Source organism: Notamacropus eugenii, chromosome 5, assembly GCF_028372415.1.
Source record: "Notamacropus eugenii isolate mMacEug1 chromosome 5, mMacEug1.pri_v2, whole genome shotgun sequence".
In the NCBI taxonomy this organism is placed as follows: domain Eukaryota; kingdom Metazoa; phylum Chordata; class Mammalia; order Diprotodontia; family Macropodidae; genus Notamacropus; species Notamacropus eugenii.
The window spans coordinates 172,682,194-172,694,638 of NC_092876.1; the positions used below are offsets into that span (position 1 = coordinate 172,682,194).

Consider the following 12,445-nt stretch of genomic DNA (forward strand, 5'->3'; position numbering starts at 1 on the left):
TCCCCTCACCCCTCAGGTAATGGTGAGTAAGCCTGGATTTCCATTCTGTGGGAGGGGGAGTGTCTGAACCTCATTCCCCACGTTAAGTAACTTTTCCCCACTGTGTTCAGAATGGACCTGTTGAAGACCTGGGTACATCTGTGGATTCAGTGGCTGGGCATTGCTCTGAGAGGGAGAGAGGAACTGAAGGTGCTGGATGTTCCAAGGAGTCAAATGAAAAACTTGAGGCCATCAGTTTCCTAGGGGCACTCAGGATCCCGGTGAGTAAGGGAGGATTGACAGGGGTGAAGGGGGTGAAGGAGTGTAGTGCCTGAGTGGTTATTCCAGAGATTTCTTTCTATAAGGGGTTGACCAGAACAGAGTGCCCTGAGATCAGTGATGAGGAGTCCCTTGGCACTATCTCCATGGTCCCTTTACTTTCCTCCAGGGTGTAGTGGAGTTCTCTTTGTGCCTGCTGTTTGCCAAGTTGGTCAGTTATACCTTCTTATTTTGGTTGCCCCTCTACATCGTTAATGTAGGTAAGTGCATGTGCTAGGTGGAGAAAGTGGGGAGATGATTGGAGGGGAGAAATAAGGAGAGAAGTTGTTAAAGACTATTTTGGAAGCCTGAGATGTTAATGGGGGTGGATGGCTCAGCAGAGTAAAGGATTGCTCAAGCACTTTGCATGTGGTTCAAGTCTGGGAACACATTTTTGTGTAGTCTGTCTTGTGAGAAAAAGCAAGAGGCTTAAAAATTGGATACTGGGGCTTTTAGGCACCCCCACTCCCAATATCCCCAGGTCCATAGAATGCAGTCATCTTCCATCATATCATATTCCATCTTTTGAGACAAAATTGAAGATAACACAATGTACCACATACTGCATTTCCCTTTCGTTAGTTCCCTGTTCTGACTTCTTACCTTCTGTTTTCATAGCCCAGCAAGAACCCATTTAAGGCTACCTGACTCTAAGTTGGGTGGTGAAATGGAGGCTTTTGGGGCAAGGCCTGCAGTCACCTTAAAACCAACCACTAGTGCAGTTTATAACTTTTTCTGCTGAAGGGAGAATTCATCAACATTGCGAGGATCACTGTGTTCTGTTCCAGTGCTGGCTCTGCTCTGTCACATTGTCCTCAGCCTGGGCATACAGTAGATACTTCTCTCTGTTGGCTGGCAAAGATGTGGTGTTCAGTGACTATTTCAGCTAGGAGATGTACTTCACTGGGAACCTTTCTCATCCCTTAACATGCATAGAACAAGATATCACTTCCCCTAATAAACAAAGCTGTCAGTCTTTCTTAGGTGTGTCTTACGATAAAAACTGCAGCAAGGCACACCCTTCTCCATCCTTCATCCACAGCTCCCAAGCCCCTTTGGACTCCCAATACCTTCCACCACATTCCTCTCCTCCCTCTCTAGCCACTCCAGCGATGAGGACTCCAAATCCTCTTGAGGTCCCCCTAAGTTATCCTCTGCTCCCACCTGAGCCCCCAAGCTCCTTCTTACCTGCCTCTTTTTATCATCAGCAACCATCCTTGTTTTGACTTCTCTGACTCCTACAAAGCTGCCTTTTTCTATACATTCTAGCAGCTTAAGCAGTGCATTATGGGAATTAGTCATGGTAAACCTTGAGTTTAGACTTTTCTTTAAAGAGAGTTGCAGAGTTCCATGGATACTGTTCCTCAGATGCTCCGTGAATCTTCCAAGTTATCCATTTTAGTCAGCTAGTTGTGTTACTCTTAAGCATAAGGCCAGATTTTTTCTCAGTTCTTACCGTTTTGATTTCTCCACAGCTCATTTTGGACCCAAGGAAGCTGGGGATCTTTCTACCCTCTTTGATGTTGGTGGCATAATAGGTCAGGCTCTCTGTGCTTGTTTTTCCTGGAGGGCTGAGTCTTTTCCCTGGAATTGAGTAGAGTAGTGTAGGATAGGGGAGGGAAGTACATGGTCAATAAGGCTTAGCTTAGTCAAGGAGAATTAGAGGAGAGGACATACATTTCCAGAGATTTCTGCCTGGCCAGGCAGATTTTGGGAAAACCTGTTCCTCCTCATACTTGTTTTTTCATTTATAAGGGGGTATGTGGGGAAGGGTGGAGTGGAAAGAATCCTTTGTCCACATCCTATTCTCTAGGATGTGGTAATATAAGGAGATCAAATGCAGTGGGTGGTAAGGTGGGGGTATGTGTTACAGGTGGCATCCTTGCAGGGATCATCTCAGACTATACCAATGGCAGGGCCACTACCTGCTGTGCCATGCTGATTGTAGCTGCCCCTATGGTTAGTCTTTATCATTTGGGAGGGGATGGTTGGATGACTGCTTGGGGGATGTTTGTAGGGAATAAATCATTGGCTTATCAGCAAGAGGGCTGGCATAGTATTAAGAGAAATGTGGAAAACTTGGAGAACTATCTAGCTTAGGGAAAAGAGTGTTGTGTTTTTTGTGTGGTGGGGGTAGGAAATGGGAATAGGTTATTGTGAAAAAGAGGAAGGCCAGCTGTTTTACTTTGCCACTTAACTCAGATAAAGAGGCAATTTTGGCTTATATTATGTTGGTAAATTTAGATTCGGTAAGAATTTTCAGATAGGAAGAGTTAAGAATTCTTAGTTCAGATTCCTAAAGGAGGTCTTGGAATCTGTTCTTGGGGACAAAGATTTCTACCTGTCTTAGGAAGGGTAGACAAGATAAACAGGAATTCCAGGATAGAAAAGGATAATGTCAAGATCTATGGATCACAGTCCCTATAAAAACCTAATGAAAGTAATAATGACCTTTTTATTCCATATGCTTTCTTCTTCCTTCTTCCTCTACCAGCTATTCCTGTACAACTCTTTTGGCCAGAATGGGATTGCCAGTTCTGTAGGTGAGGCTGCAACTTGGGTTCTTTTGAATTTCCATGGGCATCCATGGAAAGGGACCAGGGAGGGAGAGGTTTGGTTCTCTGAGTATTTGAAGTATCTAGGAGTACGTTAGGGATGGGGGCATGGAAGGAAGGACTAGGAAACCAATTCAGTGCACTGAAATTTACTGGGGGTACAGAAGTAAGAACTAGGAATCTATTTTCTATGGGAAACAGTCCTTTAAGACTGGGAGCAGTTTTCAGCTTTAGCCTTTGGTGAGGATGACCACTATCTTTGTTTCTACCTTCTAGTGATGTTGATTATCTGTGGGGCTTTGGTCAATGGACCCTATGCTCTCATCACCACTGCTGTCTCAGCTGACCTGGTAAGCTCAGGGCACCTGGGAAGTGGCTTTGTATTTCCTGACTTAGCATAATTCATGGTGTCCTATGTCATGGAGGGTCCCAGCTCCCCATGAGGTCTACCTGATTAGAGGAGGGAATTGTTTGCAAGATTAGAGGTGTCTCTCTTCCGGTCTCATGTCCATTCCTTCTCTCTTTACTCAATGCTGGACAGGTCAGCATGTTGTCTGGGGAACATTTTCCCTTCTGAATAAATTGTGTTCTTCAAGTCAGCCATCTCCTCAGTACCAGCGTCAAACTTGCTATGAGCTGTGAGCTTTTGCTAGTATTGAGTCTATCCCAAGTCAGAGGTTGATAATCTTCTTGATGAATTTGACTGCACTGTCAGCCTGGCTGAATAGCAGAGATGCAAACTGCTTGTGATGGACACCTGATTCTACCGTCTCTTATCTCCCCAGGGCACACACAAAAGTCTGAAGGGCAATGCAAAGGCGCTTTCCACTGTGTCAGCCATTATTGATGGGACTGGCTCCATAGGTCAGTGTGCTTTGGCTTGGTCCTTGTCCTTTCTACTCCTTATCCCAGGCAGTTGGGCCCTGATCTCTTCCATTACACAGATAAGCACCCTGAGGATGGGGTGGGCTAGAGGAACAACTGAGTTGCAGGGAGAATGTTACAGCAGAGGAGACTACAGTCACCTGAGGTCAGGACCATCTTGCTTTGCCCCTCACACTGTCTGTGTTCTCCCTCCAGGTGCTGCTTTAGGGCCTCTGCTAGCTGGACTCATCTCCCCGACAGGCTGGAACAATGTCTTCTATATGCTTATCTCTGCAGATGTCTTGGCTTGCCTGGTAAATGACCTTTTTGGGTCAAGAGTTGGTGTGGAGAAGGGACATGTGGTCCCAACCCAATGTTACGGCACTCCTGCCTGGCTGTTTAGCAGGGCCTCTCCAGGGAAGGAATTGGCACAAGAAAATCTGGGACTGTATAGAAGTGGCTGTATTTTCTTTTCTGAATAGTTCAGAGCTATATTACATTCCTCATATAATCCACCACCCAAGGTTACTATCTTTCCACCCTATAATTAATCAGCAAATATTTATGGAATGTATACTATGTGGAAGGCACTGCTACACCCGATCCTAGCTCTTTACCCCAGACTTCTACAATGGCTGGTATCTGCCTTGCTCCATATTTCCCCATCTGCTTTCTTCTCCCCTACAGTTCCTCTCTCGTTTGGTGTACAAAGAGATCCAGGTCTGGAGTGGAAATGTGAACAGAAACAGAGGGTGAGTTCTCCTGAGATCTAAGGTCCTTGAACTGGAGGGCTTGCTTGGGCACTCAGTTTTAGAGGCTCTCCCAAATCCCACATTTTGTGGCAATTATAGTCTACCCCTGGGTGCTGCTAGAGAACCAGAGACTAATCTCTGACTTTTAAAAACTACCATGAGGCTTGCTTGAGCCCCGACTCCCTGAAAAGTCTTCACCTGGACTCCAGGGAGCCTAATCTGAAGCCTCCAGCCTTCTTACTTCTTGCCCTCCCTCCCAACACCTTGCTAACTATTACTAACATCTTTGTCTTCCATATGTCTTCATAGCTCTTGTCTGGCCTTAACCCACCCGAGGTAGTGTCCGGTGGGCTGTGGTTTGTATTGTGAGTATATTCCCTTAGTCTCATGAATGATTTATAATTGGAACCAGGACTGCATGCCAACTCTCCTCACCAGTGTGACTTCTCTTGCTTGCTTCTAAAGGGGTCAGCTCCAAGGACTTGTGATTTAAACACAATGTAATGTGCATGGGGATTTCCTTAGGAAGTGCAGAACCTGGACATGGGTTTCTGCCTTCTTTGGGAAGGATCATTTTCCTGGAGCCTTTAGGGGTGGGGCTAACTTTTGGAGTAAAGGCTCCCCTCTTTGCAGTCATAATGCTACTGTCATGAGGTTATCTGATCTAATCCAAGGTTATCTGATACTTTGGCTTATGGGGTGAAGAAAACTATGAAACTTAATTCTTATCAAGTCCAATGGAGATACCTGGCCTGGTTCTCTCTCTGCTTTTTGTGGATGGGCAGTGGGGTTTGTAGGGAGAAGAAAGGGAGGGAGGAAATGGGATGGCATGGACAGGAGATGGGGATAGCAAAGGGAGTGGTCAGAGGTTGGGACTGTGGTGGTGGTAGTGGTGGTGTTGATGGTGGTGGTGGTGATGGTGGTAGGGATAACCCTTTCTATGGCCCCCTGAATTTCTCTCTTGGTTTTAGGGATCTGGATGATGCTTTGAACCCAGGCTAGATGGGTAAAGGATAGGGAGGAAGTTTATTTTTGCCTTTCATAGGAAGCCTGGGGAGCAGCTCTATTCTAGTGCTGTTTCTCTGGGGAAAGGTGATTAGGGGAGCTCTTTTCCTTCAGGGACTGGTCACCCATGTGGATATGAAAGGTGGGAAGCTTGGAGACTGGATAGGGAGCCATGCTACTCTCTCTAAAGAGGGAGCCAGGCAACATTTAATACTAGAGCAGTTTATTTATGAGTCAGTCTCCCTCTCACTCATTGGACACAAAGTGGGATAGAGGTGAGAAGGACATTCAGAAGTGCTGAAAAAAAGGAAGGGGAATGAGGTGGCTCTACTCTAACTGGTTCCTTGTAGAACCTTATTTCCAGCCCTGATTTTCTTTCTTTAGAGTAGAAGGGAGATTTATAGCTCCTACCTTCACCCTCTATTTATAATCAGCATAAGGTAGAACTTGAAGGGTGACTACTGAGATCTAGTTTTCTTCCGGGGAGGTGTAAGACTCTGCCTGATCCTCTCATCTCTGTTGTAGGTCTCTAACCTGAGTTTCTCTCTTCCTTCTAGGTATAAAAAAATATGAGGCCCCCATCTGAAATATAGGTGCCAAGGATTTCTGCTGGATCCCGGGAAAATTCCCCAATTTAGACACCCACAGACATAAAAAGACATTTGGGGCAGACTGAGCTGCCTAGCCCCAGGCCAGCCCAGGGACCTATTACAGGTCCAGAAAGAATTTCCAGCAGAAAAGAGGCTAAACAGCCTCAGGGAATCATAGATTAAAGAAAACAATACATTTTTTGAGCAGGGAGTGTGTTGCAAGTAGTACATACAATAGTAGGGCTGGAGCTAAGGGGGCATCCCAATCACAAGAAAAGAAGGGCATGTCCTAGGTCTAGTTTCTTTGCTGAATTGGGTGACTCAAATTTTAGGTGCTAAGACAGAAAGTGAGAATTCTGTGGGGACAAAACACAACAACTGGCCACACTATTTCTCTCCTCTGCCCAATACCATTGTATTTCAACTGACTTTACAATCAATTGTTCTCTTCTATAACAGAAGTGCCTTACCATGTTTTCTGGTGAACAGATGCAGAGTTTGGGGTCTACTCTGCTTCCCTGCTCTATGACCATCATATCTCTGTACTTCCCCACTTCTCTACCTTCCTGTGCCACTCTGCCTCTGTTTATAAATGACACCTCAACTTCTCCATTCTTGATTAAAATTTTAACATAAACCTTTGTCTTGGTAGATGATGGGTTTTGTCAACTGTTGTGCGATCAAAAAGAGCTGTTTGTGTGTATGTATATATGTAAATGTGTGTGATGTCTTTTATCCTAATTTGGTTATATTTCAGGGACCTACCACATGTTTAGTACTGAGGTGGGTAATGTTCAAGATACAGAGGCATAAGAGTTAATCTTTCCTCAAAAAACTTAAAATATAGTTGGGAAGATGAGATAATGATTTATATGGCAATGCCAATAACCACGGGTACAAATGAAGACTCATTTATTCCTCTGTGGTTCTTGCTTGTAGACATGTTAAGTACTTTTGTAACTGCCTCCTTGCCTTAATATACCTGATTTTATTTAGAGAACTCAGGTCTTCTATAAATAATTACAGTTGGTTTGCTGTTTGCCAGCCTGGGCTGGTGACTGCTGTGGTCTCCTGGATGTTTGTAGCAGTACTATATAACTTAAAACCATGCTTCATCATCCTTATAACCTTGTGCTTTTTTCTTTTTATGGTCACCATACTTTGGTCCTCTATAGGAACATCTAGGATTGGCTTACTGCTGTTATACTATCCATTCTGCACCAAGTCCAGTAGTTTTTATCACCTTCAGTTCAGGTTGCATTCTGAGACTGTGTAGTTGGTGATGTTGGAGCTGCCTTGCCATTAATTTTCAGTAGGGATTCATAAAGGATATTGACATCACTTGTAAGAAACCTCTGTCTTTTGGCATGGCATCTGTGGCAGGTCGGTTTCATAGCCAAGTATTAGTTGAGCTTGATGCCTCATTATCATAGTCTGGCTGGGCATAAATTGTTTGAAAAGTGAGTTAATACTGCGTGTCTTTCATTCCACCGTCTTCCCCAAACAATACATTCAAGTTTCAGAAAGTGGTAAAAAGATGGCTATTTATTAAACCTTACTCTGGCCACAAAGACAAAAGAAGCAAGTAAGGGTCATCAGAAAGGATTTAGGAAAAATTTATTTACCCACAGTAGACTTTACACCCTGATCCCTATACTCAGAGCCCTTTGATATGGGGTTCATTTTAGCAGTTCCAATATCCTCTTTGGCCACTAGATGGTGATACCACCCCATGGTAGAACACCATGGTGCCCAGAGCCTAAATAGAGGCTTCCCTGGAACTTGTCAACTCTAAGAGGAACAGATCTATCTCAAACTGCAGAGAAAAGGAGACTTGGGAATTCAGCAATACTGTGTGGATCTCCTACTATTCATGGTTCCTTTTTCACTTGTTTTATGACTCCCTTATTCCTCTAACTTATTAATTTGCATTGGCTCCTATTGCAATATTTCAGTTATTTTCCCGCTACTCAAGTTTGTGGAGAATGCATTGGCTCCCATGGTTGTAGGTGGCACTTATTTAGAGATTTGAGAGCTATTCTAAGATAGATTCCCACCACCAGAAAACAAAATTGCCATAGACTGAGCTATTTCCTAAGTATCTAGGCTATCATGACAAATAATTTATTGCTTGATGCATATTAGCAACTAGAGAATAAGAAAAGTATTAGGATATGTTCCTTGCTCTTACTGACTTCACAATAAGATTCAAGAGACCAGATGTGTACAGAACGCTAAATAACAGTCATACCACAGCTGTTACAATGCAGTTATTTCCTAATGAATGGTATAAACAAAAATATTCACGTTTGGAGAATGAAATAAACAGCTAAAATGGTTAGGGAGGGCTTCATGGAAGCAGTGGGACTTTAGAAAGGCCTGGAAGGATACGTAGTATTTCGATAGGCAGGATGGTATAATTAAAAGGTTGAAAAGCACTTGTGTTTTAGGAAAAGCAAAAAAAAACCACGATATTTTTAAGGAAAACCCCATGATGTGTTTTGTTGTTGTTCAGTTGTGTTGGACTCTTTGTGACCCCATTTGAAGTTTTCTTGGCAGTCATGCTAGAGTGGTTTGCCATTTCCTTCTTTGACTTGTTTTAAAGACATGGAACCAATGCAAACAGGGTGAAATGACTTGTCCAGTGTCACAAAGCTGGTAAGTGTCTGAGGCCTGATGCGAACTCAGGAAAATGGATCTTCTTGACTCCAGGCCCAGTACTATATCCACTGTGCAACCTAGCTGCCCAATATGGTGTACTTCAGGGCTACACAATAGATTAAATTGTTTAGGGAAGTGGTGATTAGGTCAGGTAAATGTGAACTTTATTCTACAGGCATTGGGAGGTGATCAAAGACTATTGAATAAGGGAGATGACAGATTAATCTGGTGCTGGTAGTGTGTAGGAGAAGCCTGGGGGCAATGGAAAAGAGATAATATAGGATACAATAAACAAAAATTTACATGACTTGGTGATACTGATTTTGATTATGAGAAAAAAATCATACAATTTATAGAAATTTAGTTTTGGTTGGGATTGGGGAAGGAGGGGAAAATTTTGAATTTGACTTTAGGCAAGTTGAGATGGAGAAGACAATGGAACACCCAAGTAGACCGTTTACTAAGAAGCTGGAGATGCACCTCGAGCTTAGCATAGAAGTCAAAGCTAAAAAGTACAGATTTGGGAATCACTAGTATAGAGATCATAGTTGAAGACTGAGAATAAGTGAAATTTACCAGGAAAAGAATACAAAGTCAGACAAGCAGAGAGATAAGAACTAAATCTTACCTTTCTACATTTGAGGAATAGGAGGAAAATTAGTTTTAAAAAATTTATGAATGATCAGAGTTAGGAGAAGAAATGGTAGTTTATATCTCATATTGTCTGTTTTTAAGTCATATGGGTTAATTTCTTTGAAATATTTCTGTTCTTTCCATTTGATTTCCACAAACCCAGTCCTACCTACTATCAGGGGCATCTAGGTGGCACAATGGATAGAGTGCTGGGCCTGAAGTCAGGAAGACTCATTTTTCTGAGTTCAAATCTGGTCTCAGATATTTACTGGCTATGTGACTCTGAACAAGTCACTTAATCCTGTTCACCTCAGTTTCCACATCTGCAAAATGAGCCAGAGAAAGAAATGACAAACCCCTAGTATCTTTGTCAAGAACACCCCAAATGGGAGCATGAAGAGTTGGACACAACTGAAAAATGACTCATCCCCTCATCACTTTATTTGGACTAGTCTAAAAGCCTTTTTGTCTCTAGTCTTGCCATCTTGTGCATCCTGACTTGCTAAGAAGTCTTGTTCATATCTTTTTCCATATTTCAGATTCAGGTGGAGTCTGACCAGGCTGAGGCTCTGCTACCCCATAAATTGGGCATACCTAGGAAATTGGTATATGTGGGCTGAACCAGGAACCAGGGATACTTTTCCATGTGTGTTTCCATGTGTGAAGTCTGTTAATTCTTAACTCTGTCACTTTTTCATCCCACCATAGAAGTGTACAATTGAGAGAAGTTATGTTTATGAATTTCTAACGGTCTTGGGAAGCCCAGCACTGGGATTAGCTTTTCCTCAGTGAATTTTCCCCCAGTCCCCAAGATTCCTGCCCCACTTCTGCCTTGGGCACTGTATGATCACCAGAGGCCTGGAGTCAAGCCTTCTGTGTGGGCTTCAGCACACACATGGGGCTAATGCAGGAGCATTACGTTAATTAGTCATTCATTTAATTTAGCTTCACATTTGGTCTCAATTAAGCCTAAAGTGTTTCTCCTTATAGATACTACAGTAGCACTTGTAATTAAAAAGCAATAAATAACTCTTTGCATTTCTCCTTTTTAAAGACCTATTGAGAGGCTTACAGAGTAGGAGGGTGGAGAAGAAGAAGCAGTGGTTGATAACTCAGCATTGTTAAGACAGATGCAGTAGACCCTGAGACAGAAAAGTTGGCAAGGGGACAGGTTCAGTCCTAGGACAGTCTTGCTGAAATTGCTGATGTTGGCTTTGAGAGATGGGTGGTGGTCCTAGAAGATGGGAGGTATCGCTTTAGTAGAAAAGAAGGAAAGGGGGAGAAACAACCATTATGTCATAATTATGAGTACTAACCAGGACAGGATGCCAATTGAATAGGAACATAGTAAAACAAATTAAAATGTTAAAAGTGGTAGGGATGTCTCTGGTACCTGTTACATAATGTATGATGCATGCCCTGTTTACCTTGTCAGTTTTCTGCAGGCAGACCCCATACTATATATATATATATGTGTGTATATATATATATATATATATACACATACACACACACATAAAACATGCATGTTTTCCACATTATCCAATGCATTTTGAAGGCTTAAAAAGCCCCAAAATGAGTAACAGCTGACAACATGAATCTGTTTTGAGTTTTTCCTACTACATCTGTAGGAAAAATTTGGATCTGCCTCTCCTAGGTTCTAGCAGCTTAAGACTGAAAGCTACAGGAAGAGAAAATTCTTTTGACTCCAGCCCTGTGGTTTGGACTTCAAGCCCAGCAAGCAGAAGTTTAGAAGATAGTAAAACTATACATTTCACAAATTACAGTTTTGTTTAAGGTCATCCCTGCCATCCACAAGGCTCTAAGTACTGTTTTTGAAATAGCTATTTATGAATGGTGGTGTCAGGGAGAATGAAAAGTTCCCAACCTGGTTTACCATTGTATTGTATTTTAATAATCACTGACAGCCTTACTGCTGTTAACATAGTGATCTGACAGTTAAACACCTACTGAGAAAGTGGAAGGGAGATAGATACATGACCAACCCCCTACCCATAGGAGTCTTCCTAGACTTGCTCTTTCAGCAGGGACTCTCCCAGGAGAAGGTGACAAGCAAAAGCCTGTGCTTGTTAGGAATCAGTGTTCTGCTTGGGTTGGCCCAGCATCTTTGTGCTGCAGCTCATAGGCACCTGGGGTCCTCAGGAGCGGCAGATGCAACTGCTCTGAACCAGAGTACAGAAGCACAATATGAAATCTGTTAGCCTGTTCTTGCCTCCCAATCTGTTTAGATATCTCCCAGTCATCCCTTTTATTCCCTTACATATGGTCTGTGCCAAAACAGATTCCTCACAAATAGTTCCCTCTGAACCTTCTCTATTTCTGTAGTGAAGCTTCAGTCCTAACTATACTATTCTGTATAATGAGGTAGGACCCATGACAAATCGGGGAAAATTCAACCCCATGCCTGAGGATTCCCTAAGCTGTGTCCCTGTCAAAATTCAGTTCCTATACCTTCTAAGATGGAATTGCGACTTCTCTGTGTTCACAATCAGACTCCACAGCTACAAAATGACGATCTCCCCCAGAGTCTTAAAGTTTCAACAACTTCAGCTTGTTTGACTTGTAGCCCTCATTTTCAGGGTTCTGAATTTAAGCCAGAAGACTAAGCCTTAAACAGTACTGGGGGCAATAGTTCTAATTCTTCTTTGCCACATGACTAATGTGAAATGTTTAATATGAATGTATACGTAGAGCCTATATCAGATTGCATGCCTTCTTGGAGAGAGGAGAGGTGGAGAAAATTTAGAACTCAAAATCTTACAAAAGTGAATGTTGAAAACTAAAAATAAATAAATTTTAAAATATGAGCCCTGGAGGGATGTATGATTTGATTTTGAAAACAGAAGAAATTTAGAGCCTTGGTCCATTTCATGACTATCCTCACTCAGTCTGGGACTTCAAACAGGTAAAAGCACGTGCCAGACACCAAAGATGTACAGTCATAGCTCTGGTAAAGCGATTATAGTACTATGAAGACACAAGTGTCTCATATTGGATTCATATGATAGTAAATGAGAAAAAGAGGAACTAAAGAGCCCAAGAAGGAGGAGAAAATGAGGGCACGGGA

The 12,445-nt window shown here is 42.7% G+C and overlaps 1 protein-coding gene across 4 annotated transcripts in view; it reads left to right on the forward strand.

Annotated features, from left to right (window-relative positions):
• The window catches only part of LOC140505469 (glucose-6-phosphate exchanger SLC37A2-like), a 37,232-nt gene extending 30,528 nt beyond the window's left edge, over positions 1-6,704 (forward strand). For 3 of the 4 annotated variants that reach the window (XM_072611478.1, XM_072611480.1, XM_072611481.1), the window contains 11 exons: positions 111-260; positions 428-518; positions 1,773-1,835; positions 2,171-2,256; positions 2,792-2,840; positions 3,129-3,202; positions 3,638-3,716; positions 3,933-4,030; positions 4,404-4,468; positions 4,778-4,833; positions 6,031-6,704. In XM_072611478.1, coding sequence (XP_072467579.1) covers positions 111-260; positions 428-518; positions 1,773-1,835; positions 2,171-2,256; positions 2,792-2,840; positions 3,129-3,202; positions 3,638-3,716; positions 3,933-4,030; positions 4,404-4,468; positions 4,778-4,808 — 786 coding nt within the window. In that variant the 3' untranslated portion in view covers positions 4,809-4,833; positions 6,031-6,704. The remainder of the gene's footprint in view (positions 1-110; positions 261-427; positions 519-1,772; positions 1,836-2,170; positions 2,257-2,791; positions 2,841-3,128; positions 3,203-3,637; positions 3,717-3,932; positions 4,031-4,403; positions 4,469-4,777; positions 4,834-6,030) is intronic. The other variant, XM_072611479.1, reaches the window with a different exon arrangement.
• Positions 6,705-12,445: the final 5,741 nt, after the last annotated feature.